Source organism: Bos indicus, chromosome 24, assembly GCF_029378745.1.
Source record: "Bos indicus isolate NIAB-ARS_2022 breed Sahiwal x Tharparkar chromosome 24, NIAB-ARS_B.indTharparkar_mat_pri_1.0, whole genome shotgun sequence".
NCBI classification, from domain to species: Eukaryota; Metazoa; Chordata; class Mammalia; order Artiodactyla; family Bovidae; genus Bos; species Bos indicus.
Window position 1 is genome coordinate 43,401,457 of NC_091783.1, and position 23,040 is coordinate 43,424,496.

The window sequence follows — 23,040 nt, forward strand, 5'->3', positions numbered from 1 at the left end:
GACTGCAAGGAGATCCAACCTGTGCATTCTAAAGGAGATCAGTTCTGGGTGTTCATTGGAAGGACTGATGTTAAAGCTGAAACTCCAATACTTTGGCCACCTGATGCGAAGAGTTGACTCACTGGAAAAGACCCTGATGCTGGGAGGGATTGGGGGCAGGAGGAGAAGGGGACGACAGAGGATGAGATGGCTGGATGGCATCACCGACTTGATGGACATGAGTTTCAGTAAACTCCTGGAGTTGGTGATGGACAGGGAGGCCTGGCGTGCTACGATTCATGGGGTTGCAAAGAGTCAGACATGACTGAAAGACTGAACTGAACTGAAGATGACTAGTTAAATGTTTGATGTTCCTTCTGTATGCAGAAAAAGTAAAAGGTAAATCCTTAAAAATCCTAGCTATCTTCTGTTATAAATCCATTCATTGTATACCCCGAACACTTGATGCTTTCTTATACAGAGTGTAATTGTACTAATTTTTATGATTTTTTAGAACCTTTTGCAATCTGGATAAGCCCCAAACTGTGCATCACCCCCCAGGACTCTTAGAAAGTGACCACTGACAACTCAGAGGCTCTCAAAGGCTGACACCACCTCTGCAGGTTCAACCAACATTGTGGTGTAGCTTGGAACCTTCCCAGTTTCTCATTCTCATCTCAAATTCAAAGATTCAAACATTTTTATGTACAGTATACTTTGTTCCAATTTCTGTCATTGATTTTATTTTCTTATTCTGTGGCTTCACCACCTTAAAAAAAATCAGTCTATGTAGTTAAAATGTCTGCATGACTCAGATCAACATTTGAATGCCATCTTCAGATGCTGTGAGGTCTGTGAAAAGTGGTGGCCTGTGTTATTTACTCTGAATGTAGTTTTAGTTTTTATTGATTTTGCTGTTATATATTTATTAAACAATGGAATCCTTGAGACGTTTTATCATCTTATATTTACTTATCATTTTCGCAGAATAAATGTACTTCGTGTTTCACACTCTGGACATGCTGGCTGAGCTGCTCCAAGTCTTTCAGGGAGCACGGCCTTTCAGGGGACACGCCGCCTGTGCAGCCCACGCTTATCCCAGACACTCTCAGACAACTGCTCCTAAGAGGCACATTCACCTAGAAAAGTGCACCAAAAAGGAAAAAAATAGAACAGCATATTTTTTTCAGTGTTATCACCTAAATTTTCTCTGCCCACAATTATAATACCTTATAACTTTACAGTGATTTTTTTTTATAATTTCAAAGTGCTTTCCTCACTTATACAACTTGAAGGTCAGGTATTATTTATCTTACAGATGACATCATAGACACAAGAAAACACTGGGCTGGTGACTAAAGATGCAGGACTGGGATCCAGACCTCCTATCCAGCCCAGCTCTTTCTGCTGCACTAAAACATCTCTCTCAATTAGCCCAGACCACGAAAAAAGTCCTGACACTTCATCCCACCTGCACCAATCAAGAGTACAATAAAAAGCAGATGCTATAAAATTAGTATCTACCAATATGATCAATTGAGTCAGGAAGACCCCCTGGAGAAGGAAATGGCAACCCACACCAGCATTCTGGCCTGGAGAATCCCCATGGACAGAGGAGCCTGGTGGGCTACAGTTCATGGGGTCACAGAGAGTCGGACACGACTGAATGACTAAGCAGCGGCAGCAATTAAACTTTTGATAGTTTAAACACTTTAAATAAATGATGTGATGTCCCATCTCCCTGATGAATTCATCAGCACTTTAGTTTCACCCAAGCAGTTACCCCCAGAGCACTCATCTTCACCACCATCTACATGACTCCATCCCCATCAAAGGCTATACATGATCACTCCTCTAAAGAGGCGAATTCTATCAACAATTCTAAATGCAATTTGAAACTCATCTGTCACTGGGTTATCAGACTGAATATTAACCAAAAATCCTTAAAATTAGTCATGCAAACCTTATATGCAGAACTAGAAGTACATTGGCCCAGGTAAGAACACAACAAAATTGGTTTCCTCAAGTCTATAAACTTGTAAAGAATTAGCTCTTTTCTTTTTTATGGTAAAGAAATATGATTATTAGAAAACATGTAAAAAAACATCCATTACTGTTCTTTTACTAAATTATAACCTAAACCAGTGTTTTCCCACATTTTCTGTATCATACATTATAAGTTTACCTAACCCACCTTTATGAGATGAAGTTACACACCCACCTATAAAAAATGAGGAAAAGTAGAGCAGTGAGGTGAAATATATGAATAGTAGCATATTGGTATGTCCATGGGGGACTCTGGAAAACCCAAGGTCAAACAATAGTTATATTTCAACTTCTTAATGTGATTCTTCTTTGAAACAGTTAGTTCTAAACCAAGAAAGAAAGATGGTATTCTTATCCTGAACGTTAGTGAAATTATTAGCTTCAATTAGTTAAGATTTGATTTGGAAAAGACCTCAAGAGACCTAAATTTTTAGCCAAGTCACTATTTCACTCTTAGGGAAATTTGAGTCTGTAGGGGTTATATGATTTAAATTACTGCCAGTTGCCAAAGTAATCCAAATATACTTCCTGTAACATAAGCTTTCCAGATCCTCTGTTTTAGCCATGTTACCTTAAAGTTCTCACTGTATTTCAAAAGTTAAGATAAGCAATAGCCTACTTCTTAATCCCAATGGGAAATAGAAAATAACACAGTACAAAAATATCTGTATTTGATAGAAAGATGTTGATGTTTAACAGTAATTACTTGAAAATATAGAATTCTCAACAAAACTTTTAAGAGACCAGAATTTCAGGTTGTTTAAGGTAAAGAGATATAATCCATTTCCAGACTAGTCATACCTTACTGATAAGGCGAAGCTAAACTATTTTTTTCAAACCTTTGTTAATATCTTTATTTAAAATAAGAAAGAAAGAAAGAAAAAAGTGGCCCTTTCTTTTTACTCCTAAAACCTTGTCTTTTCCCCTAATGTACTCAGATAAAAGGTGAGCTGCCCTCAGGTCTAGAATTTTTCTCTGACCCTGTGAAAGGCTCATTTCTTTTCCAAAGTCAACACGTAACCAACACACATATGGTTTGCCTTTTAAGTAAATTAAGCAATGAATGAACCACCTTCTAGTTATCTTTTAAGCCTTGCTTGGTGATTTTTGTGCAAGGTTATGGGTATAGCTGTATTTTCATGTCTATTTACTCACTGTCCTGAGAACCTGAATTCCTGTGGCCACTTAATCCTTTCTCAAGGGTTATTCATGGAGCACAATGTCTTCTTTTCTGCTATTTGCTATGCATGCTCACTCGTCTCAGGAGCTAAAAGTGCAACCCTTGCTCCTACTTTCTGCCTAGTCATCAAACCCTTTTAAAGAGTCTTTAGAAGAAAATCACTGACATTGAAATTCATAAAGATATGACTCCCAGATTTCAACCTGAAGCTCTACAATATTTTAAACAAATTTCCTAACTATTCTTTTAATGGTATTATTATTATTCCCTTGCAAGATTTGTAAGTAATGATCATTTTCACCTGTAACACTTTCAAAATGCCAATGAAGTTTTCAGTTTTAACTAGATTATCTTCTATTTAGCAGAAGCAAATTTTAATTTTACTTATGTTATAGGATTATAAATATTGGGTCAACTTTCCTCATCTAAAGCAGAGCAGTGAAGTCAGCACCCAGATACTTTATGCCAACTATTCACAACCTTTATTCTGATTTAACACATAAGATAGAAGACATTTATTTATAAAACATTCCTACAAGCACATCTAGGGATATTTTAAATTCTCAGCTACCTACACTGATTTTTCTCCTCAGTAAAAAATGTCATCATGCAAGACAATGAACATGACAAAATTAAACGCCTAGTAGCACATACTTAGCATCTAAAGTTTACCTTAATTATTTTAAATACAACATTAAAACTGAAAACTCTTTCAAAGCACCTAAAAATGTGTAAAATAACTAAGAAGAGTTTATAACATAAAAGAAGTTGTTATAAAAGATGACAAAGGATTACCCACGACTCCAGGCAGGGCCCTTCCCATAATCCCATTTTACAAACAGGCAAATGAGTCTCAGCCCAGAGAAAGCAGCCTGCTGCTGTTACAGTTATCAAGTCAGACATGAGACCTCCATCAGGTCTTAACCTGTACAGATTACAGCACAAAAACTTGCATTTTCTAACAATCACTAGTTGGTGACTAAGTAGAGTACCAACTGATTAGAATCTTATTATACATATTTTAGAATAAAAATATACCATGTAAAGACATAGTAAAAAAGACTGCAATTAATTCTGAACATGTCTTTGAAAAAGAACCTAGTATTGCCATGGAAAATTACAAAGAAGGAACTACTGAATTAATTTCATTTACCATATTTAAAATAACCTCTACTTATAATATACAAGCTATTTAACCAATTCTTATGATCAGGTTTATTAAAAGTTGAAGATTCCAATTTAGCATCTTTTAACTAAACCAAAGACACCAGAAAAATAAACTACAAATGACTATCACTTATGAATATAGACACAAAAATCCTCAACTAAATAGTATTAACAAAATGAACACAGCAACACATAAAAAGAATTATACACCTTGACCAAGTACAATTCATTCCAGAATTTCAAGGTTGGTTTAACATTTGAAAATCAATTTATGTAATACATCATATCAACAGAATAAGAAACAAAAATCACATAATTACCTCAACAGACACAGAAAGAGTATTTGACAAAACCCGGTAAATGTTTGTGATAACATTTTTTTTAAACTGGAAGTAAAATGGAAATCCTTCAACCTAATAAAGAGCATCAGTGAAAAAAAACAGTTATCATCGCACTTAATAGTAAAAGAATAGATGACTTCCCCTGAGATCATGAACAAGACAAGGATGTCCACCTTCACCACTTCTATTCAACACTGTGCTGGGGGTAGCAGCCAGGGCAATTAGGCAAATAAATGAAAAAATAAGTAAAAGACATCCAGATTGGAAAAGAAGAAAAACTCTCTCTCCTTGCAGACAACATGATTGTGTATAAAGAGAATCCTAAGGAATCCAACAAAAGACAAAAAAAACTGTTAGAATAAATGAGTCCAGCAAGGTCGCAGGATACATCAATACACATAAATCAGTTGTATTTCTATACACCTGCAATTAACAATACAAAAAAAAAAAAAAAATCCATTTACAATAGCATCAAAAATAGGAATAAATGTAACAAAAGAAGTATAAAACTCAGAAAACCACAAAACATCATTGAAGGAAATTAAAGATTTAAAACAAATATGAAGACAACTCATGCTCATGATCCTAAGGCTTAGCATTCATTAAGGCAGTGACACTCCACAAAACAAGGCACAAACTTGAGACAACCCTACTATAACCCTGCCTGCCTTTATGTAGAAATCGACAAGCTGATTATAAAATTCATATGGAATTGCAAAGCACCCATAACAGCCAAAACAACCTTGAAGAAGGACAAAGTTGGAAGATTCTCAAACTTCCCAATTTCAAAACTTATAACAAAGTAGTGATACTCAAAATGTCAGGTACCAGCACAGCAGAAGAGCCTGGTACAGCAGGAATATGAGTTGGTGATTATAACTGAACTTGCACTTCAGACAGAGTGTGCTATGAACATAGGATAAGGTTCTTCAAAATTGGATGCTTTCTAGTTTACATGTTTGGTTATTCTGTTAAGATTTTACATAGGTTTCGGCTAGTCTCTAATAATTTCTTAGCTACCAACGGCTGGAAAGCAATGCTACTCTCATTGGTATAAAAGGTATGTGCATGTTAAAAACAGATCTAACTCCTGTACTTACCTAAAGTAGAAAGTACAAAACTGTTATTTGAGGTAAGAAAAAAAATTACGAAACTGTAGTCTAATCTACTTTGTTTAGAAACCAAAAGTGTGAATTAATTAGTTTAAGCAACTCACGTTCATTAACTAATGCCTTCTAATGGTTAGATATCAAGCACAGGATACTATTTTATGAGCAACACTATTTTTCAAATATAAAGCCTGAATTTTTGACTCAACTCCTGTCTTTGTTAAGAAGTAGAAAAATGATTTTCAAATGTGTGTACCTCCCAGAACTGACAGGTTAAAGATGTTTTTGATCATAGCTAAAAATCTCCACCTCATTGTTAGGAACAATCTTAAGGGCACCTGGAGTGTTGTTAGTTGAAACTGAATTTTATAAGTTTTATTCAACAAGTTTATGCTTGAGTAATGAAGTTTCTAATTTCTGACATTCTATTATAAATACCTATTATATATTACATATGTTTAGAGAACTATGTTAGTGCACATACTGTCAAAATGAACACATTAGAAGCATTATATTTTTTAAAAGTTTACAATTTTAATAGAAAAACAACTTATGACAGAGCTAAATATACAATGTAAATTTAATTTTTAAAAAGAAAAATTATTAGTAAGAGTAGTAGAATTCTAGTGACAAAAAGACTAAAATATTTGGAAATAAACCATCTGTAAAGGAAAATACTAATTCATGCCAGGCTCTATTAAAGTGCATAAAAAGGAAATTTATTTTAGAATTTACACCAAAAGCACATTACAAGTACACGTGTTACTCTGGCACAGTAATGCAGGAAGCTCAGCCACAAAGAAAACACAGCTGTGATCTCATGTATCAGTCTGCCTCCTAGGACATGCCTCACAAATAGTTTGTTCCAAAGGTTGAAAATTACAAGCAATTTTCCCTGTTGATAGCTTTGCAAATAACTCTGGTAACAGACCAAAAAGTCTTAATTCTTATCTTGCTGATTCTCTAAAGTCATGTCAGTCTCAAGAAACTTCTGATTTCTGGTCATTTTCAATAAAAATTGATATGAGAGATATTTTCAGACTTTTAAAACAAGTTATAAATAATTATGTATGTAAAAATTAAAAAGTAAATTTTAGAGTATCTTTAGATTTTAATTTCTAAAATATTATTTTATTTGCCATGTTGAATTAGCGATGAAAAGCATAACTTGCACAGCCACTTGGTATAGTCACTTTCATAAGAAGCTCAGTGGGTGCAGGAATGAATGAGAGCTGTACAGAGAGGTGGGTAGATGGCAAGGCAATCCCATCAGGCAGCTTCTCACAAAGTTTAAACCACTACAGCCTCTTCAAAGTACACTGTTCTCAACTTAAAAACAAACATCAGCATGGAGGCACTCACAGATGCTCATTTTTCAGTGGCCTTACATAATGATTCTCTGATTTACATTCGCCACATACACATGGATGCTTTTATCATAAAGAGAAAAGAAACAAACAAAAACTGTGATTTAAAAAGATAGACTCCATGAGAGGCTAGTAAAGAATGCTGTGACCACAGAAAATCAGCAACAGACTGCCAATATCAATTACAGAAAACAATTTTCAACATACAACAAAAGGGTATAATAAATTTTTTCTAAAATACTCAATTCAAAAATAAATAAGCCAAAAAAAATAAAATACACAATTTGCTTTTACAATGAATCACACTAACAAATATTTATAAATTATTTGTATACTTTCATGTGTAGTTTGTTATTAATATTTATGCTTTTCTGATATGAGTTTATTCTCTGCTCCTGCATCCATGTCTTCCCATAACTCTCTAGAGAGTCACAAATATCCCTGTAGTTATGAGTAAACCACAAAAGTGGTAAATTCATCAAAATGTATTTCACCTATGTAATAAATAAATGTTGTGAAGTTAATTTCTCCTAATTTATATAAAATAATCCCATTACTCTATGAAAAATAATGATAGTATTAACTTCACTATGGCTCAAATCCTTAGGCAAATAACTTTCCGATTACCTGTTAATGCAAAGAAAACTAAGTAAATTTTATTTTCATATTTAAACTACTGACTACTTATAAGCAAAGTAGTATTTATTAAAATAAGATAAACACTTAATTTATACTAACATCCTCTCAGATTTATACAAGTTTTTCATCCTTAATTTTTATACACACATCATGATACTTTTCAAACATTATTAGTGAGGCTTATACAAAAGTTAAATATGACATCGAAGCCAGATTGTGATTTTTAAAGTAATCAACCTCGAAATACCTAGTATTATTATCAATACAATGTGTAAAACTCTAATAAAACACAGGTATAGTCTTATAGAAACTTAGTCCTATAGTACTGAGCGATATTTACAAGCAAACATGATCCAAACAGCACAAGCAGATTCAGGGTAAGTAAACACGCGGACGCGAACTGCCAGGCGCACCTGGTCTCCACGGCAACAGATGATTTCTTCACAGAAAGGAGACCTTAGAAGAGAGAAAATGGATTCAATTAAGAAATGAATTTAGGTTTTACTTTATTTCTAAGAAAGTCGGTATTGAAAAAGATTTTAAAAAATCCTGTCTCTGTTATCAAGGACTCTGCAACTGTGGTAAAACTATTCAAATTATAAACTATTTCCTCATAGCCTATTAAGTTTTTAAAATTACACTAGACAAGATCGGTGATCCTCGACAGAATCACTGGGGAAGCGACCCTGAGCTCTCCAGAGCTACACTCTGGCCCTCATGAATCACAGTCTGAAGCAAGACGACAGGTCACTACAGAAGCTCCCTGTGTGATTCTGAAGTCATTCCTAAATTAGTGCCAAGTGTTCACTGAAATTACGTCAAAAACACCAAAACATCATAAATTCCACCTTACCGAAGACACGTGGCAAACGCGCGCCTCGCATTTCTATACACAAAGTGTATTGGGAACCCTTTAAATGTGTGGCCATCAGGCACAGCCCTTCTGATAGCATCCTGAAACTCTTCATTGCCCGCAGAAATGCTTGTCGTACGCTCAAATTCATAAGATGCCAGAGCTGGTGACAAGAGATAAGAAAGCTGGTCTTCCCAGACAGTAGTGAGGCCAAGGTCCTACAGCAATCGAAATGGAAAAAGCAAATTACAATATTTAAAAAAACTAATTATAATGTTGATTATTTTAATGTATGCCAAGAAAAGATTTTTAAAATGTCATAATTTTCTTAACTTCCTATTACTTATTATAAGGATACAAAGAAGTAAAAATTATAAAAGGAGAAACAGGTATCAGGTTTTACTTCTTAGAGAAATAACAAAAGGCAGCCAATGCAATGATGTTAGTGAAGGCTGCAAATCCTGTACTCCCTTAATACCCACAAGGAAAGACCATCAGGAATTGTCCTACTGAGGAAGACAACATGTCAAGGAATTCTGAGGTCAAATCTTATTTAACTTTAAAGACTTTCACAAGATTGAATCTGCTTAACCTGATTGCTCCCACCATAAACTGAACTGTAGTAGGGGAGAAATGTCAACAAATTGTGCATATAATTAAACTCCAATATTTATTGAACATTTATTCTGTAAAAGGCACCAAAAAGCAGAAGCTACAGGCCCTCTGGGAGCTTAAGACATGCTGAAGGCAATTATAATTTCACTTATGACATCAAATGAACCATTGCTACCTTGACATGTAATTTTTTTAAATGCTACAAACTAAAAATTCTAAATATTTTGATTATTATAATGGATCTAATCTCACATTCTGTTATAACTGGTTTCAAGTGATCCCAAGGGATCACCTCTCTTCTTCCTGTGACTCTTACTTGTAGGCTTATAGTTACTATTAACTTAGCAAGCAACCATCAATGGCATCCACCTCAGCTTTGTTCTCTTTTTTCTAAACAAGTAGTTCTTATAATGTATTAAAATGTCAGTTTCATTTTCAAACAGGAGCTAAGAAAGTAAAAGGCAATACAAGCGATGGAGGTAGGAGATGGAGCCCTGGCCCACCTACTGCTGGAAACACCCTACAAGTGCCACATTCAATACTTTCCAAAACACACTCCTGAAGTTGGCAAGTAGGTAAGAAGATTTCAGAGGCTAAAGCTAAGAGGAACTGGGAGCCCAGAGAACACAGCTGATAACTCAAGAGTGTCGCTGATGGTCTCAAGGAACATGAGAATCAGGTCTTACCCAAGGAGGGGAGTAATAGGGAATCCCAAAAGGTGAATTAGAAATCAACCTTCTGTGGAAGTTCTGGACTCTAGTCTTTGGTTGATTATATGCGTGGCAAGTAACTTTTACCACTCCAAGGCTGCTTTTTCACTCTCTTAATGATTTCTTCTGATGAAAGTAAGTTATTAACATACACTAATCTTTTCCATTATGATCAGTGCTTTTTTATGTTTCCTTTAAGGCCCTTCATGAAATCTAAATGGCAACTAAGAAGCTTGATCTTGTTAGTGATCAGAGAAATGTAAATCAAAGCCACCATGAGGCTATAATCTTATATCTACCTAGTTTAATGTAACAGAAAAACAAAACAACTAAACAAACCAGGAAAACAAATGAAAATGAAAAAATGTAACCCAATATTGTCAATGGGGAATGATTTAAATAAATACAAAGAGAAAATCCAAACAGTAATATTCACAAAAGTCTGAACAAGTCCACCGTTCTTCATTCCTACAAGGACAAGGATGTAATAATTTCTGTAAGTACTGGTGAATTCAGTTTTACTCTTATGACTTTCAAAACCACAACCTTCATAAAGGAAGGGACTGAATTTGTTTTATTTAGGGCCAGGATAGTGATCAAAATTATTTTACATGCCAAAAAAATATATATATCTTTTAAATACATAAACATGAGAAAAATGCAGGAAAGCACAAACCTCAGAGTTAATTACCTTCCTGTGTTCCGACACGAGCAGCCTGAGCTGCATTTCTATCTCGTTGCTTGTCACAGAAGCGTCGATCGTGGACGCACACAGCGGAGGGAAGGGAGGAAGGGACGTGGTGGCCCCTGGAGCACACACGGATTTAACCGCTTCTTCATTCATGGGTTTCCACTTGGACTCATCATTCAGATCAAACACACAGGTTTCCACGGAGTCAGAGGGCTGACAGTTTCCCAGGAACGTCTGATGATTGAAAACACAACCAATTGTTCTATACGGGTACAATGGTTTGGGCTGTTCGGCAGCCGGAGGCTCATCAGGGTTGATAGGTTTGTGGAGGTACCTAAAAAAGGTTAATCATAGTTTTATATAGTAAGAACTCAGAAATTAAGATGACAGCAGCTTACTGAGGGAAAAAATTACTCTAACACTTAAGGTCATAACTACTTCCCAAGACTAGAGTTTAATATTTGTTTCTCCTCCTTGTATTTCCACAATTTGATTACACCACATAGACTGAATGGCACATCTTATGATACAGAAACCAATTTTATTCCTTTAACGTAAGAATATATTCCATGCATAGCATTAAGATCACAAACATTATCCAGGTAACAAAATAATTTAGCCACACATTTTTAGGCACAACTAACTAAAATGATTATCAAACAGGGAAAGAGAAAATCCAGGAAAATGAGAAGCGGGTTCAGGGCTGTGCCTTCAGGGACTCCCACATCTGAGGCAAAATGAAGGAAAACAGAGAACAGCCAGAGAGGAATTACAAAAGCTGAAACACAGTGCTATGAGAGAAGCTAAGGAAGAGAATGTTCCAGGAAGAAGGGAACATTTCAATCTATCAAAATCTGATGACACCGAGAAAATGTAAACTGGATTTACCAACAAGGAGTTGGTAACCATGTCAAATTTTCAAAAGAAATGATTTACAACTTGAATTTATTTTTAGGCTTAGGAACAATCATCAGAAAACACATATGCCTGGACTTCCTTGGCAGTCCAGTGGTTAAGACTCCATGCTTCCACTGCAGGAGGTGTGGGTTCAATCCCTGGTCTGGGTACTAAGATCCCATATGCCGCATGGTACTCCCCCCACCCAAAAAAAGAGCCCAAAACTATATGCCAATTATACAAAATTAAAAGTAAGCATAATTTATTTTTTTAGCATCATCATGTTGGTAAAGAATATTTTTGGTATACAAATTTTCTTAGCTTAGTTCATAGCTATCTTAATTGAGGTAATTTTTTTAACATACCCCAAATTATCAATATGTGCCTTCTGATACCATCAATAAAACAGAACCTACAGTTGACAACATTTACACTATAATGTTATATATCCTATCATAATATCCCTATAAATGTTATATATCCTATCTTAATATCCCTATAAATGTTATATATCCTATCCTAATATCCCTATAAACGTGGCTGACAAACCTGTGTCCTGTTAAACTGTCCCAAAAAGTGACGGTCCCATCAGTGCCACACGTCATGACCCATGCATGGGGCACGCCCTTGGCCTTGGTCCCGACACAGACAAAAGCTTCCAGCCCGTACCCAAGCAGGAGGCTGCACAGAAGGTTGGCATGGTCTTCACAGTCTCCCTGCAAATGAAAGGAAGTAGCAGGAAGTACTTACTCCCTCACTTGGTTTCCACATTAAATATTTAAATACAAAATTTCAATTAAAAAGTATTAACTAAGTTTTATTTTTAATCATTTAGAACAGTGTTAAGCTAAAACAATGAGGGGGGGAAAGAATGTGCATTTTAGAAGCACCTATTTTACAAAGTCAGTGCCTACAAAACTGACAGTCCTAACATACACTTCAAGATTCTATAGTTTACAAAGAACTCACACAACATAGAAGCAGTAAGAATTTTTTTGAAGATTTTTTTTTTGATGTTGACTCTTCTTAAAGTCTTATTAGGTCTGTTACAATATTATTTCTGTTTAATGTTTTGGTTTTTTGGCCTCAAGGCATATAGGATTTTAGTTTCAGAGACCAAACCCTCATCCCCTTAACCACCAGGGAAGTCCCCCCAAATAGTAAGAATTTAACGATAAACAGCTAAAGGGCAAGAACACACAAGATGACAGATCATATAGGAGGAAATTCCAATAAATGGGAAAACACTCAAAACAATTATTTAAAAAATATCTATTTACTTTATCATTTTAAGGAAATACACACCAAAATATGACTGGATAAAAACCAACAATGGCTGTCATTAGGGCAGGTTATATAGGGCTTCCCTTTTTCTTGTGTAAACTCTCTTTGATAATGTTACATTACTTTCACAATTTAAAGAAATTATAAAAACTACAAAAATAATAGAAAATGTCCATTTTCTGTGAAAAACCTTGTTCAAATATTACACAGTAAGGCTATAATTATATGAAGATATGTATGTAAGTGTAGGACTACAGGTAACATATTGGAGAAGGAAATGGCAACCCACTCCAGTGTTCTTGCCTGCAGAATATCAGGGACAGGGGAGCCCGGTAGGCTGCTGTCTCTGGGGTCACACAGAGTCGGACACTACTGAAGTGACTTAGCATAGCATAGCATAGCACAGATAACATACAAAAGCAAAACAACTACTGATTTCAGAGTTAGAATGAGGGATGAGCTCTCGGCCCCCAAATTCTGCACTGGTAGCTCTACACTGCTGTCTTTCAGTTAACAATAATAAAACAAACAGCATCTGATAAATGTTAAACTGACTTTTGAAAACCATTAATACCCAACCTTTTAGACCTAGTCAGTCATTTCTGTACAATGAGATTCTGTATTAGGAAAAAAAATCTCAAAAGAAAAAAATAACAATACAACCAAAGATATTCAATGCAAACATTCATTCACAGTGATATCAAAAATTTGGAAGCAAGACTAACTTAGCCAAAAGAAACAGTTCCTATGATGGCAAAACCATTAGGTAGATTTCATGTATCAGCTAATAAAAATTTCATTCAGACATTCAAAGCTGGAGATCACAGTATCTGAGCAACACATGGGAAAATGTTCACAGTATAAAGCTAATTTATAAAGCAGGGCACACAATTCTATTTATATCAATTGCAGTTATGGGAAAAATATATACACAGGAGAAAAACTTATATAAAAATAGATGAAAAATAGAATTATGGGTGAAATTTCACCTTCACTATTATAAAACTAATATTTTTTAAGAAAAACATTTTTAGTAATTTTCAAAGTTCAAGATGTGCTTTCTCCTCAAATGAACTCAAGAAAATAGTGAATCAAAAGGGGTGATTATTTGTTTTACAAAACAATTATTTGGCTAATCATTTTAAATATGTACAATATATTCCTACTATATTTGAAGTTTTTAAGTTTAAATCTGGAATTACAACTAGGAAATAAATAATTTTTTGATAAATAATGTTTAACTGTTTTCAATTGTCTTAAGATAAAATCCTTACAATCGACAATCAATCTCTAATCTAAGTTGTTTTTCCCATTCTGTAAGCTCTGCCTTGTGAATACCTATATGTACTATTTATACAACTTCAGACTAAAAATTATTTCAAAACAATAATACATTAAAGAAATTTTTTTTTTCATTCTGTTTCAAAAGAGTTGGAACGCTAAAGAATCTAATTTTTATAATACTATCAACAATTTCAGAACACAGGAAATTACAAAATACCCCAATATATACTTTTTTCCTAAGTTAATTCTTTTACAAATATACCATCAACTCACAGTAACTACAAGGTACTGGTTTTTAGTTCTAGTATGTGTGTAGGATACCTTGTTTCTACAGAGAAAGGCCAGCAGAGTGCACCACTGCTCCTGTTTACCTCCTCCTCCGATAACAGGGGCTCGTTCATAACCAAGGACATTGACAAATCTTGCTGCTTGCCTTGGAGTGTCCAAAAGCCTTCCAGCTCGAAGTGGTTTGACATAAGAACAGACTGGTCGGTTAATCCCATTTTCATCCTGGAGGGGAAGGGAAAACATTATCTGTAGTGACAGTTAATCATTCCCAATCTTAACACTTTGTCTCAGAACACATCAGAGAGAAAATAATCCTGGACACCACTTGAGCACTTGCTTACTTTGCATCCAGCACTAGGCTACTGAGTGTTGTACATACAATTTTTCTCTTAATTCTCATAACTTCTCTTCAAAGCCTATGACATTAAGAACTTAAATCATCATATGACCTAGCAACCCCACCCCTGGATATGTGTCCAAACCAACTGAAGTCAGTGTCTCAAAGACACAGCTACACACCAATCCCATCACTGAAGCATCACTCACAACTGCCAAGGCATGGAAACACCTAAGTGGATGTCAAGGGATGAGCAGATAAAGAAGGCATGGGGTATTATTCAGCTCTTCCATGGGCCACTTCCCTGGCCCACTTCCCCCTCCCTTCCTGTCCTCTCTGGTCCAACGGGGCAGTGAATGACTACACTCCAGACTACACAAACAGGAGGGAGCCAGTTATACTTGGGCTGGTTTCTCTTCGCCCTTGTCCCAATGTTGCTGCTCCCTTCCTGCCCTGTCAGTCAACATACAGACAAGGCTGTCAGGAAGTCAGAAGATATTCCCGCATTTCCATCACAACCAACTATGCCCTCCATTCCCAAGCTCCTCATCTAGAAAGTGAACCACCTTTAGCCTGTCCTAAAAGCTAGGGAGTGTAGGGAAAAGCTACATAAATGTACAGGATCTGAGACGCAGTACTCACAACACTACACTCATATGATTTCGTAACACCTACACAAGACTGAATACATAGAAAAATATCTGAATGATTCCTCAGAAGTCATAAAAGGATCTGATTATTTATGTTGGTTTACTAATGAGAGAAAACGGGCTTAGGATACAGAAAAAATAGAGGCAGAGATACATAACTGAAATGCTATAGTTAAATATGACTGGTCATCAGCTTAGGGATCTTGGCTGAACAGACTTATTACATGTAATACTCTTTGTCTTAAAAAATACCCTAACAAAAAAATACACGCCTACACTACCAATTCTGCACCTGAAAGCTGAATTTACACGTAAATTGCAAAGTGTCCTACTACTTACCTAGTACAAAGTATCAATGGAGGACATACTCCAAGTTAAACAAAATGAGTTTTCATTTAGTTTAAATTAAACATGTTCAAAAATGGTTTAGAAAAAGAATAACTGAAAATAAAAAGCAAAGTAAAACAAAGATTGTGAAATATCACTCACCTACTTACTACTGTCAGATTATTACAAAATCAGCATTTTGTTTTATAAATAAATTTTCACTTATCTGGAATAAATACATTTTACAAATTAAAGTTAATTGAAATTGATGTTTACAACCAGTAAATCTCAAATATAGCTGTGAAACTTTTCTCATACAATTTACAAACCTGTGCAAAAATCTTCACCAGTCGTGAATTGTGTGAGGGTCGAATTTGCAAGTATTCTCTCCACCACTGCTTAGCATACACAAGAAACAATCGCTCTTTCTCTGCAGTTTTCTGACGTTCCAAAGCAAGCTTGAAATTTAAAAATATACTTATCAATTTACATTCATTCTCTTCAATAATGATCACAAAATATGGAACAAGTCTACACACCTCCTCCATCTTTAGCACTACTCAATCAGGACACCATCATCCCTAAGGGCCCCTAAGTGGCCTCCCTGTTCTCACACTTCCCAGGACAATCCAGTCTCCATGCCAATCGTGCTCAATCATGTCTGACTCTCTGTGACCCCATGGTTTCTGGCCTGCCAGGCTTCTCTGTCCATGGGATTCTCCAGGCAAGAATACTAGAGTAGGCTGCCACTGCCTCCTCCAGGGTACCTTCCCGACACAGGGATCGAACCCAAGCCCCATGTATCCTGCATTACAGGCAGGTTCTTTACCAGTGAGACACCTGGGAAGCCCCCATACCAGTCAGAGCTACCTTTTTTGATCCCAGACAAAAATTTCTAAATAATGTTATACTATTATTCTCTTGCTTACAACTAATAAATGATAATTTTCTAAAAAGAGAACACTTCCTAGGATTTATAAAAACACACAAAGAAGAGAAACTCAGGATTATTTACCTGTGTGTTCACTACTTCTTGAGATAATGTTTGATTGAGCGGTGGGTACATCTCAAGTTTTATATTTAAAATTCCCACAGAAACTTTTGATTCTGTGCCTGTAAATGTAAATAAATGTAACTTCAGAAGTTTCAACACTCAGTATATTTAGTCAATCAAAGCTTAACCAAAATAATTTAAGAATTTTGTGTTTTATCACTTACATGGAATAAAGACAATATTCAAACTCACCTTTTACATTCATATTAAAAACGACCCAGCTCAAATTAGCTTTTATTTTGTTCAAAAACTTTTATCGAGTTATAAGGAGATTACCTGTTTTCCTAGCTTTTCAATCACATTTTAAGGGACTTTTTCAGACCTAAAGGATTTATGATTCTTGATTTTTATCTTCATTAAAAACAAAGTCAAAGCAACTGTTAATGCCTCATTCTCAGAAAACATTTATACATTTTGCCCCATATAGTAATTTCCATTTATCCCTTCCCATTTTTCACATTACATATGAGTACAAATTTTTAATCCACACCTGGACTTCAAGAATTAGAAAACAAATATACTTCACACCATAACTATTTAATATTTCTCTGATAAACCAGAAATTTCCAGGTCATTACTATGGTTATTGTGTTAGGCTTATATTTAAAATCAAACAATGGGTATCTCTTTTGAAAATAAATCTCCTACATAAAGCTTTTCCCCTACTATTTACTTAAGGAAAAATGTATTCTGGGTCTAACCTATCGAAATCTAACTTACTAAAGCTCTACTGTCCACCGGTCAAACTTAACTCTGTAATCAAATTTCAATACCAAAATAATTCCATTATATGTAATGCTTACAACAGTGCAGCTTTGCCTTTCATTCCACTAGCAAATATGTATTATATATCAGGGAATCTGCAAGAACCCAGGGATACAATGGTGACAATACCCTGATCTCCAAGGGTACACTGACGACACCAGCACTGAGCAAGTGAACACTTCTGGGAGCCCCTGTCCCACCTGTATAAGGTGAGAGGAACACCTACTCCACATTCTATAAGAACCTACCCTGGCAGGGCCGGGGTACAAGCTATCATGTATGGGTGCATGCCTGCATGTTTGTGTAAAGAAATCTTAACTTTCTTTTCTGTTTGTTTAAATCAAAACATATTTAATTAAGAAACTAATAATGCAATATTACCCAAACAAAATGTAAGCATATGTTCAATTATCATGTTCCATATTTCAGAGAAGAGGCATTAAGGGTTTATGCCATAAGTTTATTTACAAACATATCTAGGATGCTGAGTTCAAGGGATTGATCCTTTTACGAGACTGCACCTCTTAATATGCTCCTCTTCCTATCTGTCTCATGGATTACTTTTTAAGCAGTTGGTGTCTTACTATAAAGAAAGGTGCAGCAAATCCAGACCCAAAGAACAAAGTCATCATGGTATATTCTTCCCTGGACCCTCCTCATAGTGGCTCCGACGAACCACAGAGGTTGTGAACCTCCGGATGCTCTGCCCCAACATAGCACTGTTGGACGCTCTACAAAAGATCCAGAGACGGGAGGCAGAAGAAATGGCGGCTGCAAACCTACCGCTCCTTGCCTCACGACCTTGCTCCTCTAACTGCCTAATTTCTTTTTAGCAAATAAATTTGGAGAGGAAAAGCCCTAGAGATTTCTTTATGTATCTCCCAGAAATTTTTTTTTCCCCTTTAAACAAGGCCAGAGTGACAGAGAAGTTCAGTATTCACACTACTCAAGACACTTCCTCAGACTCCGATACTGGAGTCCAACTGTAATTCCAACAAATTCTTTCTACATGTTTCCCTCTTGGTTTACAAAGGCATTTTTAAAACATAAAATGTATTTATGAACTGTGGCTATAAAAAGGTAACAGTGATATTAATCGTCATACCTACACCCATAAGTTCCACAGTAAGATTGGTCACTCCATTTTCTGAACCCAACACTGATCGCCATTCAAGAAAATAGGATGCAACTAAAGTGGTCTCAGCAAATATGTCTGTCTTGATTAGCACCATATGAACTGGGTCACTTATTGATAACATTGTGGTAGAGTCAGCCATTCTAGTTCCATCACCTAGCAACATAAACCAAAAACATTACACCACGTGACATATCCAGTTAGGCCAACGTAAAACAATATTTTCACTGAAAAGGATACTAATAATAAACATATAAAACCAAACAGAGTAAGTCAGCAATGTCTCAGAAAGCACACAACAGAGTGGGAATAAGAGTATAGTCCCATTTCTGTTGCTAACTTTTCAGAAGACTTGTGGAACTGTGACAAGTTATCTAGTTACTTAATGCATATTGGTGTTTTCTGACCTTTAAGAGGTTAAGTCTATTCTTCAAAAGTATATAAATAAAGTATATATTACCACTATAAAAATCATTGCAATATGTCAACATTATTCCCCAAAATATCTTTATCCCTAAAGCTCCAGGAGTTGATGGACAGGGAAGCCTGGCGTGCTGCAGTCCATGGGGTGGCAAAGAGTCAGACATGACTGAATGATTGAACTGAACTGAAATGAAACCTCTAAGGAAAAAAACACTGTATTATCTACACACAAGTAAAAGATTCAGCACCTTCGAGCTACCAATTTAAGCCAGTAACTGCCTTATTAAGGTAATACTTTTCACCGGGTAAAAAATAATAAAATTTTAGTAGTACACTAGCCATTTCAGCAATCTAAAATTCTGAATGTTTAACACTACAACTTTGTTAAGTTTACAAATATAAACATTTTGACATCCAAAACTAAGATATGACACTTTTACAGGAAGAAACAATGTAAAAAATTATAGTAATTAAATACAATAATTTTAAAGTCTTAAAAATTATGAGTTATAGATTCACGTCTAAACTCTCACTTACTGTAAAAGGTACTAATGTCGTAAATCAAGTCATCTTTCAGAAATGAAGAGGATTCCCTCTCATTCTCCACCTAACAAGCATTTAAATTTTTACTACTAAAGAATCAACCATTAAAAGTCAAAAGTAACCTCCAGGGACAACTAGCCAAAAATAAAGCAAGAAGGTAGGTAGTAGTAATTTACTTAGGAAAAAAGCAGTAAGGGAAAAAACAAAAGACTGGGGAGATTCATCCATTATAAATCTCTTAAGCAAAAGCTGTTAAAGTTGTTCTGTGATAAGATCTAACAAAGATTTACAAAATTAAATGACAGTTTATCATTGCTCCTTACCTAAATTTTCTCTGTGTACTTCAAGTAAAAAGCCGTCATGAAAATCTGGTTCACAGGCACACGGAACAGGTTTAGAACGAAAACGTTGGTTTCGAAAATGTAAACATAAAGTAAAGGTTGAACAAGCTTGTCCAGGTAAAGGCTCAGGTTCTTGCAGATGTTCCAAGAAAGCTTTTCCACCCAAAACCTGAAGGTAAAGATACCTCCGTGTTGGATCAATATTAGCTGTAAAGTGTAGCAATACATATGAGGAAACTGCCAATCAACTTAAGCAACGTGATCAAGACAACAGGAAATAACTTGACAGGAATAAAACTAAAGACTAAAAAAAAGGAAGAGTAACAAATCTACTATATACCAGACTTATTTGTACCAAGGGAAGAAAAAATACATAATAGGATATCTTTTTGTGATTTATATTTTGGCTATTTTCTTCCAGCTAGACAGGAGTTGGAGCCAAGGTTTAGGATATCTTTATTTTTTTTCTTTAGTTTCTTATACAACAAATTATTTCGGATAATTACCAACTCAGCAAGTATACTTATTAGATAATTACACTGCCATTAAAAAAGGCTGTACAATTTATAAAATATATTAATAAAACATGAAAAACAAATAGTCCTGCTTTTGCTTCCACTCAGCTATACACTAAATCTTTGATACACTTTATGCAAAATAGAATCTAAGTTTTCTGGATGATTTATCAGAAAAACATAAGTACCTCATTCTGGAAAAAAAAATCGAAATGCTTTCTCTCAAATACAAAACACTACAGCACATCTATATGCAATACTATCCACAACTAAATTAATGTTAAAAAGAGATAAACATACTTTTTTTTAATAACGTTGATTGTCTGTCAGTAAAACAAACAGGTTGTTTTGGAGAGGAAGGGAGTTCTTGATCAACATTATCCTGGAATGGCAGAAAAAAAATCAAAACAAATTAGAAAACAAAAATTACAGTTAGAAAATGCCAATAATGGGACTAAGAAATGAACTAAAAGTAGACAGGATAAAGCCCCCTCAAAATGCCCTTACTCTCCTAACATAGTCAGAATAATGAAAAGTCTTCTGAAACAATAATGCAACTAATTGGTCACTCCTAAAGTCTAGCATGAAGGAATTCATGATCTTCAAGCCATGTCCACCGAATGCTAAAACAAATTCTTAACACTTTACAGAAGGTTAAACTTTATCCAAACCTCATATGACATCTGGCTTGTGGTTCCACCAGGAACAGAACTGATTTTAATAAGGAAGTGACATTCACACAGCAGAAGCTATTACTAGGTCAGTTTTTATAACAAATGAGTTTATAAACCTCAAAAACCAAAAAAGGATGCTGGACTAAAATACTTATTCTCTGGTGTATTACGAAGTCCATCCAATTTCCACATTATGTTACCCAGGTATTGAGGTCACAGTCTCTCATTATTGCCTCACTTTCAAAAGACCTACTTACTAATTTGTGCACTGAGAGGCATCACCTCACTACTGACCTATTTATGTGAAAAGAGTTGAAAGTTCTTATGTAGACAATTCCTTAAAGAAACAATCTGTTCATCTTAGAGAACACAGCACCAAACAATGTGTTTACTTCAAAAATAAGCTTTGTGTAGAAAGATTTCAGAGTATTAATTTAGAAAAAATACAGTTGGCGTGAACTAATTTGACTAATATACACACTTAAAGTTTCAGACCTAGAGAATAAGAGAAAACTCTCACTGTAAAGGGAATAATTAGGTCCATAATTTCCATTTCACTGATAAATAATCCTACCCGCTCGACTCAGGGGTAAAGTAGCTCATTCCTGAGACACAGATATTACTAGACAAAATGATCTTCTTTAAATAGTTTCACTAAAGAGAGGCCCCAAATTGGACCCTAAGAGTGGTGTTAAACATAAGAATGTACTTAAGACTTTCAAATGTCTTCCTCTAAAAGATTACTCACAGTAACAAAATTAAGTTCTTTCATCACATCATCAATGATTCCCCGGCGTTTAAGGGCTTTGATCAAATCTTCGGTTGATAGCTGTTGTTGATCAGGTGCCAATTCTTCCCGAATCGTCTCAGCAAGGATTTCTCTTATCCTGCCATGGACATCCATCTAGGCAGAAAACTCGCATTAGGACTTAAAACGTTATATAGCAGTCAAAGATAGCCATCTTTCCAAAATATTGACCCCAAAATAACAACAGTGAGAGAGGAGTTAAACTCGGGAAGGTTTCTCAAGTAACAGTGTGAGATTGTTCCGGAAATTCACTGAGAATAAAGGTAAGATTTTTAAAGGAAAAAAAACTTTAAGGATAAATATTTTTAACTCTAAAAATAAGCTCTAAGCTTATCTATTACATTTGCTAGCACTTCCCCACAAGTAACACTTGACTGAAACCAGTCTTTTGAGAGTAGAGCAGAGCAGTGGAGGAGCGACCAAAGGCCAAAAGTAAACTCTCAACCTTTTAGTTGTGGCCGAGGGTTAACGGAGTGACCCTTTACGCGTCTGGGGGAGACAGTGGGGGTCAGGACCGCCGCGGGGCAGAGAGAAAACAAAAAATTTTTGTTTTGCTAACACTCGGCACGGGGCGGCGGCTGGAGCCCCGGCCGACCCCGAGGACCGGAAGCCCCTCCGTGCCGCCCCCCCCCCCCACCCCCGTGAAGTGGAGGCCTCCGGCCCCACAGTCCTCTCCCCGCGGATCAGCGGTGCCCGCTGGCCCAGCCCCGCCCGCCCGCCGCCTCACCTTGCTCAGCTGCTGGTGGATAAGCTGCTTCAGCTCGGACGCCTTTTCCGGCGGCAGCGACATGCTGGGCTCCCCCTCGGTCGCGCCGGCGGCCGCAGCGTCTCCGTGGCGGAGCCAGAGCCCGCGACCGCTGGCCTCGCGCGCTCCCGGGGCCGCCGCGTCAGGCAGGCGGGGGAACCGGGAGGCTCCAACTGCTGTTTCCAAACGGCGGCTGGGCTGTCCCCGCGCCGCCTGTCAGTCACCTCGGCTGGCGCCCCTGCTCGGCCCCGCCCGCAGACTCCGCGCCGTGCC

General features: G+C 36.2%; 1 protein-coding gene and 1 pseudogene across 5 annotated transcripts; both read right to left on the bottom strand.

Annotated features, from left to right (window-relative positions):
* Window positions 1-419: 419 nt before the first annotated feature.
* On the bottom strand, window positions 420-23,031 carry CEP76 (centrosomal protein 76). 5 transcript variants are annotated; one of them, XM_019986860.2, is made up of 13 exons: window positions 22,750-23,031; window positions 21,963-22,118; window positions 20,841-20,922; window positions 20,008-20,232; window positions 18,689-18,874; window positions 16,780-16,877; window positions 16,094-16,222; window positions 14,484-14,672; window positions 12,144-12,310; window positions 10,698-11,031; window positions 8,682-8,899; window positions 8,242-8,284; window positions 420-1,118 (listed from the first exon to the last, which is right to left on the bottom strand). In XM_019986860.2, exons 1-13 carry the CDS (start codon window positions 22,810-22,812, stop codon window positions 948-950), a joined length of 2,061 nt encoding a protein of 686 aa, XP_019842419.1. In that variant the 5' UTR covers window positions 22,813-23,031; the 3' UTR covers window positions 420-947. The 5 variants fall into 5 exon arrangements, with proteins under 5 accessions (XP_019842419.1, XP_070635076.1, XP_019842418.1 ...); XM_070778975.1 differs by having other exon boundaries at window positions 987-1,118; window positions 8,169-8,284; window positions 22,750-23,029; XM_019986859.2 differs by lacking the exon at window positions 420-1,118 and adding an exon at window positions 1,172-5,034.
* Window positions 16,884-18,681, bottom strand: LOC139179465 (cytochrome c oxidase subunit 7C, mitochondrial pseudogene; annotated as a pseudogene).
* Window positions 23,032-23,040: the final 9 nt, after the last annotated feature.

Excerpts from the sequence above, each read along its gene's own strand:
- CEP76 (XM_019986859.2), bottom strand. The coding sequence starts at position 22,812 with ATGTCGCTGCCGCCGGAAAAGGCGTCCGAGCTGAAGCAGCTTATCCAC. Across the intron at positions 14,673-16,093 it reads TGGTGAAGATTTTTGCACAG|GATGAAAATGGGATTAACCG; the intron begins GTTTGTAAATTG and ends CTTCCCCTCCAG. Across the intron at positions 11,032-12,143 it reads GACAGTTTAACAGGACACAG|GTACCTCCACAAACCTATCA; the intron begins GTTTGTCAGCCA and ends AACCTTTTTTAG.